General features: G+C 40.0%; 2 protein-coding genes across 6 annotated transcripts in view; one reads left to right on the forward strand and one right to left on the reverse strand.

Annotated features, from left to right (window-relative positions):
* LOC311296633 (uncharacterized protein) overlaps positions 1-20,343 on the reverse strand; it is an 85,894-nt gene that overhangs the window by 48,189 nt on the left and 17,362 nt on the right. For 2 of the 5 annotated variants that reach the window (XM_084418492.1, XM_084418493.1), the window contains 4 exons: positions 14,995-15,038; positions 14,589-14,823; positions 9,271-13,469; positions 8,130-9,018 (listed from right to left, as the gene is read on the reverse strand). In XM_084418492.1, the coding sequence (XP_084274618.1) occupies positions 12,229-13,469; positions 14,589-14,673 (1,326 nt within the window). In that variant the 5' untranslated portion in view covers positions 14,674-14,823; positions 14,995-15,038 and the 3' untranslated portion in view covers positions 8,130-9,018; positions 9,271-12,228. Of the gene's footprint in view, positions 1-8,129; positions 9,019-9,270; positions 13,470-14,588; positions 14,824-14,994; positions 15,039-20,343 lie in introns of those variants that run through there. The other 3 variants (XM_084418494.1, XM_084418495.1, XM_084418496.1) reach the window with 2 other exon arrangements.
* The window catches only part of LOC311296649 (uncharacterized protein), a 483,049-nt gene that overhangs the window by 44,679 nt on the left and 418,027 nt on the right, over positions 1-20,343 (forward strand). The window lies entirely within an intron of this gene.

Genomic DNA, 20,343 nt, shown 5'->3' on the forward strand with positions numbered 1-20,343 from the left:
CGGCTGATGCTCCTTGGGTTATGACCAGCTCGAGCTCGTGCAAGCGTGCGTGTGCGTGTGGTCCGTGAGCGTGCACACCTCTGGTTGCAGTTTCGCTTGCCGCCAGAGGGGGCGTAGTTCTGCGAAAACTCAGACTCTCGCGCAATGCACCTTTAAAGACAATGGTTTGAACAGCTAATGTGGTGTCAAGGCTAAATGTGTTCTGTCAGAAAAACTTAACTTTGATATAACTACTGGTTTCCCCCCTGACATCGCTCATGACTTATTTGAGGGAATAGTTTAGAGTTCTCAATGGGTCGGGTCGGCCCGACAAACCCGACGGGACCCGCGGGTTCGGGTCGAAAAAATAATCAAATGACTCGGGTCGGGTCGGACCTCGGGCTTAATCTTTTCCAGTCAGTGAAAAAAAAAAAAACATTTATTAATCATCGCTGCTGTTCACCGTAAAGAAAGTCTGGCTGCTGCGTGCAAGCGCATCACGGAGAGGGGCGGGGGCGGACCTGACGCCGCTGCGTGCACGCCTTTAGCCTGGAGAAGAAGATGGAGTTGGTGAAAAGTAAACTTGCCTCAGGTGAATTCACCGTCGCTACTACAGCCTATTTATATATTTAAAGTTTATTGTTTCAGTTGTTTGTATTGTTAAAAGGCGTTAACATTAAAGGTTGATTTGAATTTCCGTCTGCTGGTCATGATAATACGTGTATGAGAAAAAAAAAATCCGACGCGGCGTCGGGCAGCGGGCCGGGTTCGGACAGATAATTCATGTTGATATGTCGGGTTACATCGGGTCCGGGCTTTAAAAGCCACGGGCCGGGTCGGGTCGGGTTGTTATTTTCAGGCCCGTTGAGAACTCTAGAATAGTTCCTTTCGAAATTGCCCTATGTTTAACTGTTTTCATTTCAACAAAATATTTGACTTTGTCATATCTGAATAAGGTAATAGGAGATGTTCCTTACCAACGGACTGATAAAACAAATCGCCCCCATGCTGTTCCAGTGGCGTTTGCTTCCAGGAGAACAGTTGGGGGTAACTGCCATGAAAATTGGAGTTTAATCAGATTTCTTGCTCTATTAATCGGACAGACTGTGTCTGCAGGAGAACCAGCCTGGAAACTACTCTCAGATTTGAAGGACATTGTGGACCTTGTTGTTTCTCCCGTGCAAACTGAGGAATCCATTGCATACTTAAGCTTTAAGATCACTGAACACCTGTCACAGTTCTGTCACCCTTGTTCTGGGTTTTCTCTTGGTTTGTGACAGAGCTGTGACACTCCCGGTTTTTCATGTGTTTGTGTTGTTTGGTCTGTTTGGAGCACATGGCTGTCATGTTATTTCCTTGTGCCATGTGCTCTCCTGTCTATTGTCTAGCCCCTCCCATCTTGTTATCCAATTATTGGTTTATTTGTCCCACCTGTCCTTTTCGTTACCCTCCTTTGTTTGTTCCCCTATTTAGCCTCCCTGTGTTTGTAGTCCTGTGCTGGTTCGTTTGTCCTAGTTGCTTGTTCCTGGTGTTTCCTTCCCGTTTTGCAATCTGAGTTTTTGAGTTTGTACCTTGTCTGCCGGTTAATAAATTTCCTCTGCATTTGAATCCTCATCTCACATTCATCCATACCGTGACAACACCAAGTCAGATTTAAGGAGGTTTTCCCTGACTCAGACTTCTTGCCGAAACATCATTTTTTGCAGCACTACCCTCAGTTAATTTGAGTTTGGACCTTTAGTTGAACTATGGACCATACGCTTTGAAATCAAAACACAGTTTCTTCAAAAGAGTAGTGCGACACACAGGATGCTTCAAAAATGTGCTGCTTTCTTTAGCAGAAAGGCATCAATTTGCCATGGTGCATCAGCTTTACATCTGCAGCATACCTAAATCGCCTTTACAAGTAGCACGTGATGCATCAGTTCCCCTTGATGTTTTGAAAGAGGACATTGCATTTGCCATCAGGCGGAGATACACAGACTTGGATGCAGTGTTCTTGACTCAAAATGCATCTTACAACAGCCTCAACTACAGGAACGGGATGATTGTCCCACATGGCTCATTGGCAGGGATGCCTGAATTTGCTGAGATTATACAAATGGTTACACTGTTTTTCGTTGTCAAGAAGCTGGCTGCATGGCTCTGAGAACACTATAGAGCTTATGAACTGAAGCCATGTCCCACAAAGGAGATAAAACTTTCATCCAAATGAGCTAAACGATCCATACCCATTGGTGGACTACACAGTTGGGGGAATGAGGCTCATTACTCTGAAAAGATACATACATGTTTAAAGGAGAACTCCGGTCAATTTTAACATTGAGCTCATTTTTTTGTACATTTGGAGTGCTGTCAATACAGAGAACAACAACAAAAATCTGGGTTGGTTTAGTTGCTATGATCACGCGCGTGAACTCGGCAATCGACTACTGTGGACTTCAACCGAAAACAGGATGTAAACACAGGTATTTGTGCTGGCTTAAATAACATCATTTTTATACATATCTTTCACATCTACTGCAGTCAGATTCACTCGTGTTCACTCAGAAGGAATCACTCACATTTTCTGTGCACTTGTAATGACACATCAAGGATGTTAAGAGGCTAAAAGCAGGTTTACTACTTGCCCCATTGAAGTCAACAGGGTGCAAATTTTAAAAAGAGGATAACACGGTGTAGGCAACCCCGATTTTTGTTGTTGTTCTCTGTATTGTCAGCACTCCAAATGTACAAAAAAATTAGCTCAATGTTAAAATTGACCGCAGTTCTCCTTTAAGGTCAGAATTTATCGAGTGGTTTTACGTCTTTGCATGTATACCTTAAAATGCAACACAAAATTCTTGAGTCCAAATGTTAATTCAATACTTAAGTTTCATGCACCCATTTTTCATGTACATTTGATATTAGTCCAGTGCTGACAACATTGAGATTCATGTGGCTAGCTGCCTTATTGGGAAATCACTGTCCTTGCATGTGTTCTAGTATTTCATCATTCTATTGTAGCTTGTTGCCACGTTTGTTATTTGAATAGGCCTATAAGTTTAGGTTTTACTTTGTGCTGATTGTCTAAATGTCTAAAAATGTTATGGTCTTTCTCTCTCTCTCTCTCTCTCTCTCTCTCTCTCTCTCTCTCTCTCTCTCTCTCTCTCTCTCTCTCTCTCTCTCTCTCTCTCTCTGTTTTTCTGTTTCTACTCTGTCTATCTACTGTCATTACTAATTTCTATCAGGACACCATGGCGGAAATAGCACCTGTGCTATCTCAGCTGGTCGTCGTCAGTGAAAATAATTGCATGAGAATGGAGCTGCACATTCCCGATGCTGTGGAAGACCTCATTGAGGATGTGAAGAATGCATGTGGACTAGGAGGCCATATACGGCTACAGTATAAAGACACTGATTTTGGAGATATGTTTATTAATGTGACCTCAACATCTGTAATTAAGGACCTCACTATTCTTAAAGTGATCCAGCTAGACCCTGAAGCCACAACTGTTGTCCTGTACCCAGTTAATACCCCAATGAGTAGCACCCTTTCTCTCGACATAGACAGTGAAGACTGCCCCAGCTTGCTGTCTGCATTGCCTAGTGACACTGCACTGCCTAGCCACACAGACTGTTTAAGAAAAGAGCAGTGGCCAGAGGCCTTCCAAATCCCACTCTTTTCGTACGACACTGAGTGTCAATTGCAGAGGGCAATTTTTTTGTCTTTTTAATAAACTATATGTACACTTACAAAGTTCTCAATGCCTTATTTCAAATGTTAGAACCTTAATTATACTACCAACGAAGTGTGGGGCTACTTTGAGCCTTGTTTATGTTTATGTATCTTGTTAGTGATTTATAGCACCGAGCATGATGCCCCTAACACCAACATTGTGAGCCTTTTGCACATATAGGCTAAATGTGGTCTTTAAAGGCAGGCATGACGTTATAAAAAAATGCTCCATGATGAACGGTCAAATTTTTTATCACGTTTCAATATACTTTTTGTCTGTTTCACACCGGATTTCTCCTGTATGTGGCAAAAAAGGAGCATGTAATTTTAATTAATGCATTTTGTTCAGGTCGTGGACATCAACACAAGGAGGGAATCAGTTCTTAAATGTTTAATCATCTACTTTGGTGAATCTGTTCACCATCTCATCATGGAAATTCAGGTATGTACATTGCTGAGCCATCCACGCACATCCTTACATACTGTACATACTGGTAGGGCTCAAAAAAATTGTAATTTTCGGTAAAAAAGTGTAACTCGTGCATCATATATATTCATTTCACAAAGTGAAATATCTCACGCAATTATTTGTGCTACTTCTGTTGATTGCAGCTTATAGCTATGTTCACGTATATGCACTAAATACCTGGTTGAGTATTTTGGCCTCCTTTTGCATGAATTGCTGCATCAGTGTGGTGTTATATGGAGGCAATCTGCATGTGGCACAGCTGAAGTGTTATGGATGCCCAGGTTGTTTTAAAGGTTGTATCAGCGATTGCAGGCCCAAACATAAATGATCACATTCATCCTCACGATCCGCTAGCTGCACGCCCCATAAGCAGGCCGTCAAAAAAAAAAACGCGTCTGTAGGCAGCCTAGGCTCCGAGATCTGTACACAAAAACAATAGACCGCAACAGTGCTACCAACCACTCAAAACCAAAATAGTGTTCCAACCAATCATTGACGAGATGAACATGAACATACTTTTCTTAAGGCATACATTTCTGTATTACAAATCCTTGTTTTTATTGGTTCTATGTGATATTTTAATGTTCTGAGATACTGAATTTGGGGTTTTGATTGTCTGTAAGCCGCAACCATCAAAATTTACACAAATATTTACTTGAAATAATTCACTTTATGTGTAATGGATCAATGTAATATACAAGTTTTCACTTTTTACCTTGAATTATTGAAATTTATGAACTTTTTGACTATATTCTAATTTTTTATCCCACACACACGGAGAGAGAGAGAGAGAGTTTAAGACACACACGCGTCAGCATGTCACAAAGTTGATTCATGGCAATTATGTATCAGGGAGGACATTGGTATTTGGCTACACACTTGGCTCAGAACGAGCTGTGCAAGCAGTAGTCTCTCATACACAAGCAGGCACGCACACAAGCAGGGATGTCATATAAACATAGGCGCACACACACATAACAGGGTCTTTCTCATATACATGCAGCTTACGAAATCCAAAACAAGCAGTAGTGTGCTCATTTATGCTCACACAACAGGGGTTACACACTCACTCAGTTCAGGAAATGCAGAATAAGCAGGGGTGTCTCTCACACACTCAACTGGGTCTGGTCAGCACTCTTTATTCATCACTATGTATTGTCTCGCCAGGATATGCCAGGTGATGGACTGGAGCAACCAATGGCCGTCTTAATCAGTGAGACAGACACCAGGGTTCTCATTGAGGGCACAGAGGTCCTCAGTAACGTGCCCTCAACCGCAGCTGCTGTAGCAATGTTATTTGGACTGACATATGTGCTAAACCTCAAGTATCCAAAAGAACTGAAATTCACTTTTGAGTTTTTTCAGAAAGTGTTAATGAAACTTGACACAAGAAAAATGACCCCCAAAATATGTCGCCTCTGCACTCTTCTGCATAGTCAATGACTGACTGACAGCCTCCATGTCAGTGCTTTGATGAACACACACACACAAACACACAGGATGGCAGAAATGCCTTCACCCAGTCTCCACTACATCGTAATAGTAGTTCAGTAGTTGTTTGTTGTTTACTGGATGTGGCAATATCTATGTTTTGTATTTAATTACATTTATTTCTTCTGCCAAAAATATAAATTCCTGAAAGAAGCAGACCAATTGTTTTTAGGTATTTGTTCTTATTTCTTATTCTTGTTCTTATTGTTCTTATTTGTTCTTATATGATATATTCACATTTTAATACTGCTATATATGAAATTCAACTTGAAATGAACTGATTACTTGAACTGTCACATAAATACATTTGTATTTGTAAAACAATGTTTGTTTTGCCAAAAAAAAGTCTAATCTTAAAAACAGTGATTTTCATACAAGATTTAATAAATATTTAAAAGAACGTTTGATCTGACTCATTTAAAAAAAAATATATATATATATATATATATATATATATATATATATACACTCACCTAAAGGATTATTAGGAACACCTGTTCAATTTCTCATTAATGCAATTATCTAATCAACCAATCACATGGCAGTTGCTTCAATGCATTTAGGGGTGTGGTCCTGGTCAAGACAATCTCCTGAACTCCAAACTGAATGTCAGAATGGGAAAGAAAGGTGATTTAAGTAATTTTGAGCGTGGCATGGTTGTTGGTGCCAGACGGGCCGGTCTGAGTATTTCACAATCTGCTCAGTTACTGGGATTTTCACGCACAACCATTTCTAGGGTTTACAAAGAATGGTGTGAAAAGGGAAAAACAACCAGTATGCGGCAGTCCTGTGGGCGAAAATGCCTTGTTGATGCTAGAGGTCAGAGGAGAATGGGCCGACTGATTCAAGCTGATAGAAGAGCAACTTTGACTGAAATAACCACTCATTACAACCGAGGTATGCAGCAAAGCATTTGTGAAGCCACAACACGCACAACCTTGAGGCGGATGGGCTACAACAGCAGAAGACCCCACCGGGTACCACTCATCTCCACTACAAATAGGAAAAAGAGGCTACAATTTGCACGAGCTCACCAAAATTGGACAGTTGAAGACTGGAAAAATGTTGCCTGGTCTGATGAGTCTCGATTTCTGTTGAGACATTCAGATGGTAGAGTCAGAATTTGGCGTAAACAGAATGAGAACATGGATCCATCATGCCTTGTTACCACTGTGCAGGCTGGTGGTGGTGGTGTAATGGTGTGAGGGATGTTTTCTTGGCACACTTTAGGCCCCTTAGTGCCAATTGGGCATCGTTTAAATGCCATGGCCTACCTGAGCATTGTTTCTGACCATGTCCATCCCTTTATGACCACCATGTACCCATCCTCTGATGGCTACTTCCAGCAGGATAATGCACCATGTCACAAAGCTCGAATCATTTCAAATTGGTTTCTCGAACATGACAATGAGTTCACTGTACTAAAATGGCCCCCACAGTCACCAGATCTCAACCCAATAGAGCATCTTTGGGATGTGGTGGAACGGGAGCTTCGTGCCCTGGATGTGCATCCCACAAATCTCCATCAACTGCAAGATGCTATCCTATCAATATGGGCCAACATTTCTAAAGAATGCTTTCAGCACCTTGTTGAATCAATGCCACGTAGAATTAAGGCAGTTCTGAAGGCGAAAGGGGGTCAAACACAGTATTAGTATGGTGTTCCAAATAATCCTTTAGGTGAGTGTATACATATATATATATATATATATATATATATATATATATATATATATATATATATATATATATATACATTTTTTAGATTATGCCAATTGTGAAGCCTTTTATATTACTTGCAATGAATAGCCTACATATTTCAGACTGAAGAAAACTCAATTTAAATCAAGTCTGTTAAGTTATGTAAGCCAATTTAAAATATTAATTTACACCAAATTCAGAAAAAAGTTTGCATGAAATGCAGAAGATTAGTTTGAACTGAATGGTTTCTGAACATTAGGTCAATGTAAAATCTTTATTGTGAATGGTTACTTCAATTTTATTAAGTTAATCCAATGTTTCACTTTTTACAGTGTTATGAATATATTTCATGAATCAAAAGTAATTATAATTCTTATAACATAAATATAATAAATAATTAGCAGCAAAAGATGGACAATTTGGTCTCTAGAGTTTGTTTCACACTATAAACTGCTTTGATTTTGAGTGAGAGATACAGGGGGAGTGGCTTTATTGTATCAGATACATGTCACTGCACTGATTGGTCCAGTTTTGGTCTGCGATCTCTAACCCAGAATAAAACCGGCTCCGGAGCAGCTTAGCCGTGTAGCGTAAGTTACCATGATGATGAACACAACTAAACAACAATCCACTTTCCTGAGCCCTAAAAAGCCGGTTTGCTCAAACTAATCTCGAACTTTACCTGTTAGCAAATGAAACCGGCTTTGTGCAACAGGCCACAGGACGTTTTTGTTGATTTACTAGAGACAAATAACTGCCTTACACAAAATCTCACATTGTCAGTGAAATGGTCATTTTATTTGTTGTTATTGTACAGATGTTCGTTATTGTATATACATCTGTTTATGTAATAACAGGATTTATGTAACAAAAAAAAAAAAAAAAAAAACCTAATCACCTTGCAGGGAATTTTTCCATATATTAACAAATACCTGATTGTTGTTGTTTTTCTACATTTGTTTCCAAACATTTGCTCACTGTGACACAGAACAATGCTTTTTAATATGCTTCACTAGATTACTTGATGTGGTGAAGCTCTTCTCACACTGAGTACAGTAGTACGGCTTCTCTCCAGTATGAACTCGCTCGTGTTCTTTCAGAGATCCAGACCGAGTGAAACTCTTGTCACAATATGAGCACTTGTAAGGTTTTTCTCCAGTATGAATTCTTTGGTGCTTTTTCAGATTGTCAACTTTAGTAAAGCTCTTCCCACAGTCAAAGCACATAAAATCTCTCACTTCATTATGTGTTTTCTGGTGCAGTTTAAAACTGTCCAACCTTGAAAAACTCTTTCCACAGAGAGAACACACATAAGGCCTCTCATCTGAATGAACTTTTAGGTGTTTGTTTAGAACTGATGATGAAATAAAATCTTTACCACACTGATCACAGTTAAATGGCTTTTCTCCAGAGTGAACGTGCAGATGAACACTGAGATGTGATGCTTGAGAAAAACTCTTTCCACACTGAGTGCATGTATACGGTTTCTCTCCAGTGTGAATTCTCATGTGTGTCTTAAGGCGTCCTTTCTGTGAGAAACTCTTTCCACACTGAGTGCAGGTGTGCGTCTTTTTGGCTTTTGTTCTCTGAATTGTGAAGTTATGATGTTCCTCCTCCTCTTCATTCAGTTCTTGCCTTTGCTCTTTCACTCTCACCTGGTCTAAAATACACAGAAATACAGTTAGAATCAGTTCAAGTGAACCCTGATTTAATAGCAGAAAGCAACAGAGATCAGATCTTTCACTGTTTGTTCTGTCATTCACTTGTTAATATAATAAAATGTTTGACAACTGCTATATACAAGTTTATGATCATTCAGATGCATTTCTCCATCATTTATCATCCATATACTGCTTATTAATTCACATCTACCAAAGCAGTCAACAATGAAGAATCAAGAATGGACACCAACCTATTTGTTCCTCAGTATCTTCATGTTTTATTCTGGATGGTTCTGGATCTCTCATGTCTTCAATCTCCTCTTTAATAAACTCCATCTTTAACAGTCACACAGATTTCAGCTGCTACTCCTGGAGTTTGTCCTTCTCTTGTAGGATGATGGGAATATTCCCAGTATTTATTGGTGAATTGTTGTGGGAGGGGCTTCACTGCAGGTGTGAACTGTGATCACTGTGTTTTTATCCAATCTGCATTTAAAAAGTACAGAGTCATCATGTTAAACTGCTGCTGAAAAGCCTCTTTGGGGCTGTTTACACCTGGCTACTTCATGCGTTTTCTCAGATCGGATAGCTATCTGATTTATCAAAACAATTCCATTTACACCTGGTCACATAAATGTGTTTTTGTAAATGTATTTATTGAAACAATTTCTTACCTTTAGGAAATACATTAAAACAATTGCAACAATAACTTTTGAATGCAATGTCTAATTGAATGTAAATAAAGCATTGTTAATATACCTAAGTTGTGAGTTATTTATTTACATGGCAATAATAGTTAATTATAATAATGCTAGGTTGATTAAAGCATTTTGACCAAATAACCCAACAGATTCGTTTTTTGTAACCCAATTTATTGGGGAAAACTAATTAGCTAATTTATTGGGTTAAAATAACCCAACAATAGGTCTGTGCTATATCAACCCACCATTGGGTTAGCTGTTGGGTCGTTTTTAACCCAACTTTTTTAAGTGAGTATGGCTTGGGAGAAATGTGGCCATCTATTGACTCTTTTAGGACATACATTTTTGCCATTGGGTTAATGACCCTGCTGCAAACAGACTTTATTAGCCTCATTAAACAGTCAAGCAGCTTGAGCGGATCTGACTGTTCCCCCTCAAAAGCCTTAACAGCGGACTGCACCTCACTAATAATAGATTTGAAAAAAGTGAGATACAGGAGGTTCTGTGGGTCACTGCACATGGAATGTAGAACATCTGCCTTGTAACAGTGTTCACTTGACATGGTAAGGCTGAAATGCATTTTTAGCTCCTCCCACTGATCTAGAATTCTGGACACAGCAGGCTCTATGGAAAGCCAGCGTGTGGCACAGACCTTTGTTATCAGCAAAGGCTTCTCCCCGCAGTTTATTGTCTGATAGACAGCCTTGTATGCCTCTCTGCGCTTTGGAGAAATAGAGAACTTCCAAGAAATTCCACACTACGTGGAAGAGTGTTTTTGGAGGCAGAGCTCACAGCTAACTGCAGTGAATGACACACACAGCGGATAAGGACAAGATGTTGTAATCCTTCGTCCTCCCTAATAATTTTGTGTACACCACTGTACACTCCTGTCATTACAGATGCATTATGGATCCATTTATGGATGAGTGAATACATGGATGTTTTTATCATGACTGTGGTATGAAGCAGGTCGCGATTGCTAATAACAAAGAGACAGGTATCAGTGCCACACGCCCGTCCTGCGAGTCCCGCGGATATAAAGGAATAAGTACATTTCATTCTACCGAACTACCCACAAGTGCAGAATTACTACTCACACAGGTCAGTTTATTAGACGAATTAAACTTGTGAGGTAACGCAGCGCTGTTTCGCTTGGTCTACACTATCACACTAAACCGCATTTGAGTGTGTTGAAAGGTATGTTATTCTGTGTTAGTTTGTTGGCTTTACTAATACTGTAAATGAAAATACGGTAATAATACTGTAAATGCAAGAGTATACTGTAAGTGAAAATAGAGTAATAATACTGTAAACATTTTACAGTTAATTACAGGCATCCAGCTGCCAGTAAGTTACTGTAAAATTTACAGCAACGTCTTTACGGCTAAATGGCAAGGTAAAAGTCAGAAAGTTACAACTCAAAAACAACTTCCGCAAAACATCACAGATCTAAAGTTTATTTCATTTATATGTTTGCTTTATCTGAATCTCAGTTTATTTTAATTATTAGATCTGTAGAAACCTTTTACTCACAAAATCACAAATTGTCAGTGATGTGGTCATTTTATTTGTTGTTATTGTACAGAGTTATTGTGCAGATGTGCATTATTGTACATTTATCTGTTTATGTAATAACAGGCTTTATGTAACTAACCAAACAAAAGTAAAAAAAAAAAAAAAAAAAACCTGCTAAAATTCAGGGAATTGTTTCATATATGAACAAATAACTGATTGTTGTTTTTCTACATTTCTTTCCAGTCTCTTTTAATTTTGGTATTTCTTTGAGTAAGCGTTCTATCAAAATTATTTTCAATAATTTTCTTATTCTCCAACATATAACACACAATTATTGTGGGATTCCCAGCAACACTAGTTTATTAGTTAACTACACATTTACTTTATGTGAAGGTGACACTTTACAATAGTAGGGCATGAATAATTATGTACTAATACCTGCATTAATAGTTACTTAAACATTAACTTATGATTAGTGAAGATATGAACCAATCATGATCCAACGAAGAGCGATCCTTAACTATGACAGGAATCATAATGCTTCATGTTGCCATTAATTTCACTGTTCCTCCTAATCAAACATAGAAAATACTAAATAGACTAATAATTTGTCTTAAACGGTCCTAATCTGTTTGTGATATTCTTTCCCATCAAACGAAGCCTAGTGTGACTTACAACAGTTCCTGAGGAATCAGTTCCCAAAAACATTTTCAAACAGGAAGCATGAACTTGGGTCAAGGAACATTTGCTGGGATCAGTAGTTCACTCTCCATCCAGACACAGGTCACGACGATACTGTTCATCCGTACTAAACATTAATTAATGCATTAACTATCAAACATGTACCAACATGTTTAAGTCTATACTGTTATTCATGAATGCACCATTATGACTCCTGTCATAGTTAAGGATCGCTCTTCAGTGGTTCATATCTTCACTAACCATGAGTTCATGTTGAAGTAACAATTAATTCAGGAATTAGTACATGATTATTCATGCCTTGTTATTGTAAAGTGTTACCTGTGAATCTAACAAAACATTTGCTTGCTGTGACACAGAACAATGCTTTTTAATATGAGTCCCTAGATTACTTGATGTGGTGAAACTCTTCTCACACTGAGTACAGTCGTACGGCTTCTCTCCAGTGTGAACTCGCTCGTGTTCTTTCAGGTTTCCAGACTGAGAGAAACTCTTGTCACAATATGAGCACTTGTAAGGTTTTTCTCCAGTATGAATTCTTTGATGACTTTTCAGATGGTCAGCTCTAGTAAAACTCTTCCCACAGTCACAACACACATGATCTCTCACTTCATTATGTGTTTTCTGGTGCAGTTTAAAACAGAACAGCCGAGAAAAACTCTTTCCACACTGAGTGCATGTATACGGTTTCTCTCCAGTGTGAATTCTCATGTGTGTCTTAAGGTCTCCTTTCTGTTTGAAACTCTTTCCACACTGAGTGCAGTAGTATGGCTTCTCTCCAGTGTGAACTCGCTCGTGTGATTTCAGAGATTCAAACTGAGTGAAACTCTTGTCACAATATGAGCACTTGTAAGGTTTTTCTCCAGTGTGAATTCTTTGATGACTTTTCAGATTCTCAGCTCTAGTAAAACTCTTCCCACAGTCACAACACACATGATCTCTCACTTCATCATGTGTTTTCTTGTGTTGTTGAAAACTGTACAGCCTTGAAAAACTCTTTCCACAGAGAGAACACACATAAGGCTTCTCATCTGAATGAACTTTCAGGTGATCTTTTAGATTTGATGATGAAATAAAATCTTTACCACACTGATCACAGTTAAATGGTTTTTCTCCAGTGTGAATGTGCAGATGATACCTGAGACCCGATTCACCAGTGAAACTCTTTCCACACTGAGTACATGTAAACGATTTCTCTCCAGTGTGAATTCTCATGTGTATTTTAAGGGTTCCTTTCTCTGTGAAACTCTTTCCACACTGAGTGCATGTATACAGTTTCTCTCCAGTGTGAATTCTCATGTGTTTTTTAAGGTTTCCTTTCCGTGTGAAACTCTTCTCACACTGAGTGCATGTATACGGTTTCTTTCCAGTGTGAATTATCATGTGTATTTTAAGGTTTCCTTTCTGTGAGAAACTCTTTCCACACTGAGTGCAGGTGTGCGTCTTTTCGGCTTTTGTTCTCTGAATTGTAAAGTTATGATGTTCCTCCTCCACTTCATTCAGTTCTTGTCTTTGTTCTTTCACTCTCACCTGGTCTAAAACACAGAAATACAGTTAGAATCAGTTCAAGTGAACCCTGATTTAATAGCAGAAAGCAACAGAGATCAGATCTTTCACTTTTTGTTCTGTCATTCACTTGTTAATATAGTAAAAATATGTTTGACAACGAGGGCTGTCGCGATAACCGCAATATTGCAGTACCGCGCTACTGACAAGCCAACCGCAGAGGAATGCAAGTAACCGTAGCAACCGTGATATTCGTGTATCTTCTTTTTTTGAACTTCGGGCATGTGTATTGAATGTTAAATAAGTTAATAATGATAACAAGACTGTTTCTATCATGGTGATTTCCACAGAGGCTTTGTGGATTTGCACTGAAGTCTAAACAGACAGTGAATGAGAGAAATCAACTGAGCGCGTGCGATTACCTGCGTCTGTCTTTGAGGTCAAGTCAGATATATTCGTGAAAAGGTTGCTGTATCCAAGGAAAGCAAAATATTTGTCATATAATCCTTTTAACGTTTAAGGGTATTTACCATTAAGTGCATCAGCGACAGCGCTGGTCAGCATCCACAGCGCGAGGAAGCCACGAAAAAAAAATAATCATTGATTCACGGATTGAATCAATGCCATTGGTCTCTATTACATTAGCTTCAGCGTTACCCATGCGACGCATTGCTGATCAGCTGAGCCTTGAAAAGTGGAGCTCAAAGTTAAAAATAATTAACACCTTGTTTCATTACTATCTTTTAATGAATCAGCGTTTTTGAACATGTTCGTTGAATGAACGGTTTAATGACTCACTCAAAGTGACAGTCTTTCAATGCGCAGAGACGCTGTTTAGTTTGTTACATTGGTTAATGAAAATGTACTCTTTTTGTGCATGCGGACCACATCGTAACACTTATTTATATAGCAACAAATAAATATAAATAAATTAAAATACATGGCGATAATACCGCATACCGCGCTATTGAGCCACTCAAAATTACTGCAAGGGAAAATCCTGTCACTCACTTGTTAATACAGTTAAAATATGTTTGACAACTGCTATATACAAGGTTATGATCATTTGGATGTATTACTCTAATTTATCATCCACATACTTGCTTATTAAAGCAGTCAACAATGAAGAAAAGAGAATGGACACCAACCTATTTGTTCCTCAGTATCTTCATGTTTTATTCTGGATGGTTCTGGATCACTCATGTCTTCAATCTCCTCTTTAATAAACTCCATCTTTAACAGTCACACAGATTTCAGCTGCTACTCCTGGAGTTTTTCCTTCTCTTATAAGATGATGGGAATATTCCCAGTATTTATTGGTGAATTGTTGTGGGAGGGGCTTCACTGCAGGTGTGAACTGTGATCGCTGTGTTTTTATCCAATCTGCATTTAAAAAGTACAGGACCATCATGTTAAACTGAGCAGCTCTTCGTCTCCAAAAGTTCCCTGTTTTCAGCTCATTCATTATGGTGATGTCTGAGATCTTCTGTAAATTGGCACATTAAGCTCATTTTATTGGTGTCAACAGGCTGAAACAAACTACAGCATCATCACATTTAACTTCAGTTCTTGTCTTTGCTCTCGCACCTCCATCTGGTCTGAAACATATTAAAACATTAAGTTGTTAGAATGAGTTCAAGGAGAATAATGTGAATTTTCAAGTGAACCCTGATTTAATAACAGAAAACAAGTGAGATCTGCATATCAAATATTATATTTTTGATGCCCCAAAGGTTAGTTTTGTCATCCTCTTGTTAAAGGTTGCTGTAATTTATAGTATTATTTTCAGAATTACTAAAAAGTGTTGGTGCCTAATATAACAATATCTAGTGTAAATGATAAATCAAGTTTGAGATTTGCGCTGGCTACTGTATACAGGCCACAAGGGCACCATACAGACTTTGAATTTCAATTATCAAATAATTTGCTGACTTTCTATCAGAGTTAGTACTGGCTGAAGATAAAGTCCTAATTGTTGGTGATTTTAATATACATGTAGATAACGAAAAAGATGCACTGGGATTTGCATTTAAAGACATTCTTAACTCTATTGGAGTTAGACAACACGTGTCAGGACCTACTCATTGTCGTAGATCTAACATTATCACATGGATCCAATGTTGATGCCATTGAAATTCTGCAGCAGAGCGATGACATCTCACATCATTATCTAGTCTCATGTAAACTTCATTTAGTCAAGGCTGCAAAGCTGACTGCGTGTTACAAATATGTTAGACATGTCTGACTGTCTGTCACGTGACCTATATTGTGCTTCACGTAGCAGGTTTTATGTATTAATTAGTTAGTTTTAGGAGTGTTGCCACAAGTTGTTAGTTTTTGTTTGACAGTCAGCGGAGGTAAGTTAAGGTGTGCGTGTAGCACGCTGAAGATGTTTCTTGGTGTTTTTATTTTTTATTTAGCTAGGTTAGATTTAAAGGTTATAGTTAGAGGTGTTTTGTTTTATTTAGTTCTTTGATTTGGCAACAATCGTGCTCTTCTTTTCATTTGGTGAATTTCATAGTATTTTGTTAAAGTTCCTATTTTTGTTTTGACTATATGTGGCCGCAGGAAAATGACACAGGACCAACAAATATAAGTGGGGTTTGTATTTTATGTAAACATCCAACTCCCTGAATGATGACAAATTACACTTGAACATCAGTCACACACACACTTGCAGCATAACTCTCTGACTTCCTCATCGCGCGTTTACGCTCATTTTCCCGTTCGCATATGCGATGATGTCAAAGGACCCTCCAGTACATTTTCTGTAGATATGTCTCTTATTCACATTAAAAGCATTAAGGCCCCTAACCTAGCCTGGGTGCCAGCCCGAACCCCGCCCACAACATTTTTGGTCGGGAAGTTCGGTCTGGACTCGATCCGTTGAGGAGTAATTATGCTCGGCTCCCAGAAGGCCGGGCCAATCAAATTGCCAGGGCGGGCTTTAATCGATGATGGACAGATGATCTGCAGTTACGTAATCACCCACGTCACCAAAGAGCGCTTGATTTGAATTAGTTTACAACAAAGAAGACTGCCGCTGGAGAATTGAGATTTCACGAGTTCACACTTGCAACTTGCAAATAAGTCAGATAGAATAAATGCGTATATTAGATTTCACGAGTTCACACAAAAATGTCAGATGCGTATATGACGTGCTGTCCGAGGAGGGCTGTGGGCTCGGTAGCCATACTCTCCCCGGTATTCCTGGTTGTGAGAGAACAAGCCAAGACAAGAGTGAAGATTCGGGGTGGTGGAGGGATGCTGAAAAACTGTCAAGGAGTGTTAGGTAAGTTGACAGAGTGAATATCCTTCCTCATGCTGATATAGGGTAACGTTAGACATGGTATTGTTTGATGACAAGTTGATATTGGATTGATTATTTGTACGTGTTCCTCCCGAACTTTGTTTATGAAACATCATGTGTAGATTCCGCCATCGCGTCTGTTATAGAAGATATCCACAGCGCATTCATTTTAAAAGAGGAACAGAGAGCCGCGACATTTTGTTGGTTGAAAATATGAATGAAGAACATGCGTCATTTACTCCGTTGCTCTGACTGGTTGTAGGTCTATCCAATTGAGTGCAGAGTTTTTTTTTTCCTGGTTCAGTTGAGACACGCCCCATAATTAAAGTCCTATGGAGCAGTATCAGACTCACATTCTGACTAGAATATGAGTATGACGAAGTCAGGCTACCCCTAACCATCACCTGGTTACATTCTCCGCTGCATCAGGGTAAGTGCCCTCGATTACTCATTTAAGACCAGAGTACTCTTAACCTCTTTTACTGCTTCTCGGAACAGAACAGAACTCAAATCAGCCAATATCTGTTAAACTGCTGCCGGACTTATAGAGGTACAGTCTAGGACAGACCTTGGCTCATGGTGCACATTTGAATACCGTCCAGCATTTGGCCTCCTACTACATCTGCGTGGTGCCGCAACAGGACGAGTTAACACCCTAGGAGCTGCATCCAGCCTTTCCTCAGTCTCTAAGGCCTCAGCAGGCTCTGATAGAACATTGGCATGGTCAGAATCAACTGATTCTCTGCTGCGTACCACACTGGGCGCATGCCCTATACCTTGTTGGCCAACAGACTGGGTACTAAGACCTCTTACTGCAGGCACATGAGATCTCTCCTCCCTCAAAACTATACCCTCCTCTGAATCCTCAGACTCCACTTCACTAAGGGACTCAGACTTCTCCTCTCGTGCCTTTGGCAGTCTCCTAGGGGCGGGAGTAGGCTGAGTCACACAGGGCATGATGTCTACTCGGTTAACTCTCTTTGTAGGCCCTCCTTCCAATGGCTCCACTGTGTAGGTGTTGTCCACGATCCCTACTACCTGATATACGATTGGCCCCCAGGCACCCTGGCGCTCCTTAATGCTGTTCCAGTGCTTCAGCATTGACCAAACAGGTTTTGGAAGAGCTCTTAGTGTTTTACCATAGGGTCTTCTCTTTTGATCCCAAAACTTCCTGAATCCGCCAGTCACGGTGTCTTGCTGTTGGAAGCTGGTCAATTCATCATTTGAATAACCTGGAAAGGTTTATTTCCCTGACCCAGTTCATTACCATCATTGAAGTTGGACACTACAGCCCGCATTTGCCGCACTTTACAGCTGTGCATCCCAGCAGCCACAAGTGCTGGGTCCAGGTCTGAACCTCGGTGAATACATCCGCAGACTGCCACACATCCATCGTACTCTGCGTCCTCTGGGGCTGGCTGTCACTCCCCTGCAAATGGCTGTCTAGTAGGGGTGCAACGGATAAAAAAAATCATGGTTCGGATCGTTTCTTGGATCAGAGTCACGGATCAGATAATTTTTCGGATCAGCAAAAAAACAACAAAAAAACAAAACAAAGACAAGACAAGACAAATAAACATAGGTTTAGTCTTTTTGTTTATTAACACTTTTTAATTATTAAATTAAAATATATAAAATCACCTTAAAGTGCACAAGGCATAATATCTTCTTTTTAACATAATTAATGAAAAACAACTTAAAGTGCAACATAAGGCGGCACATCATCTTCCTTGAAACATGGATAGTGAAATAAAGCCTATGTCCACATCATCAAAGAAGAATAAAAGAAAGAAAGCAAAGCATACCTGAGCTTATCATTTCAATTTTTTTTCATGAAGACAAGGATGTCTAGCCTGGTAATACCAGACTCTGCTACTTCACTTTGCTTCATAGAAAGAGTCTGGAAGGGCATAATTGAAAAGTGTTTTCTTTCTCGCGGGGGGGCGCTTGTCTGAAGTTTAAAATCATTGGTTACCCGTAAGCCAATCACATAACGTTTGGTTATGGCGTGTGTTATGCGCATGCTCAGCCGCATCTAACTTCCACTGTAAACGCATGTATGATGCAAAAACTAAACCATCGAGTGAAATACCGGAGTGAACATGGCTGTGAACGACTTTTGCAGATTATGTGAAGTAAATCTACGCATCCACCACGGTACAATCAGCGTCTACGTCACGGCTCTCAGCCCGCCCTCTGTTCGTTGATTGGCCGGCCGTCTGAAGGCCGGTGGAAAACTGAAAGATAGGCTGCTATCTCAGACTGACTACAGGAGCGAAATGAAATTAGCGGAAGTAGGAAGTCTGACGTAGTCAGGCTAAAGGATGTCTACATTGTCAGGGGAAAGTGTGAGCTGAAGTGGGTGCACGACGGGATGTCGTAACGTGGCTCAAGCACTTTCAGCATGTGTTTAAAGCCCTCGTTTTGTACAACCGAATATGGCCTCATGTCTGCACCTATAAACACACCGATAGCGTTTGTGATGGCTTTGGCCCGGTCTGATTGTGCAACAAGGGGCTGCTTAAATGACACGGTGATAAGCGGTTGTTGAGCAGCCTTCGTTTTCACTCCTGTCAGTGAAACACCGGGGTGATGTCGCTTCAAATGCGTGGCCATGCTTGATGTGTTTCCACTGTCAAATGGCTTTCTTGTGCCACAGTGCCTACACACCGTCACGGTTTTATCCACTAACCTCTTTCCTTCATCATTATATTTGACAGGAAAGCCAAAATGCTCCCATACAGGGGATTTAAATGACGCGGGGCATTCAAACTCCTCCGTTCCTCCACTCGCCATGACCACACTGTGCGTGGACTGAACTGTAATTTCTATAATTTTTTTCTGCGTCTCTCAGCCATCTACTGGCAAAGGCAATAACACGTTTTACATCTCCTTGTTTCTGATATAAAATGGCGCCTAGTCCCTGATTACTGGCATCTGTCTCCACAATAAAGGGTTTTGAATAGTCAGCCACCCCTAAGACAGGTGCCACTAGTAAGTCGATCTTTGAGGGTGTCAAAAGCGGTTTGACATTGTTCAGTCCATAGACTCCCCAACAAGACATTAGTTCTACAGGAGCTTTCAGTGTTCAGACATGAATTCACCACATCATGAAGTGGGCCAGCTATCTTGGAGAACCCCTAAATAAACCATCTGTAGTAACTACAGAGCCCAAGGAATAATCTCAATTCCTTCAGTGTAGACGGAACCGGACACTGTTTTATAACTTCCACTTTTTGAGGGTCTGTGCCAATACCATCGGCAGATATCTGATGTCCCAAGAACACAACCTCCGACTGAAGAAAGTGACATTTTTCTTACTTGACCTTGAGACCAGTGTCCTGCAGCCTGCTCAATACAGTTTCCAGCCTTACAAAGTGCTCCTGGAATGTTGAAGAATACACCAGGATATCATCTAGGTAAACTAACAGAAACAAGATCATTCATGGTAGCCTGCATCAGTCTTTGGAAGGTTGCAGGTCCATTGCAGACCCCGAACAGCATACGCAAGAATTCAAAGAGGCCAAAAGGGGTTGAGAAAGCCGTCTTGTGCCTGTCTTCTTCCGCCATGGCCACCTGATGATAGTCGCTTG

This window comes from Rutilus rutilus (genome assembly GCF_951802725.1).
Source record: "Rutilus rutilus genome assembly, chromosome: 9".
NCBI classification, from domain to species: Eukaryota; Metazoa; Chordata; class Actinopteri; order Cypriniformes; family Leuciscidae; genus Rutilus; species Rutilus rutilus.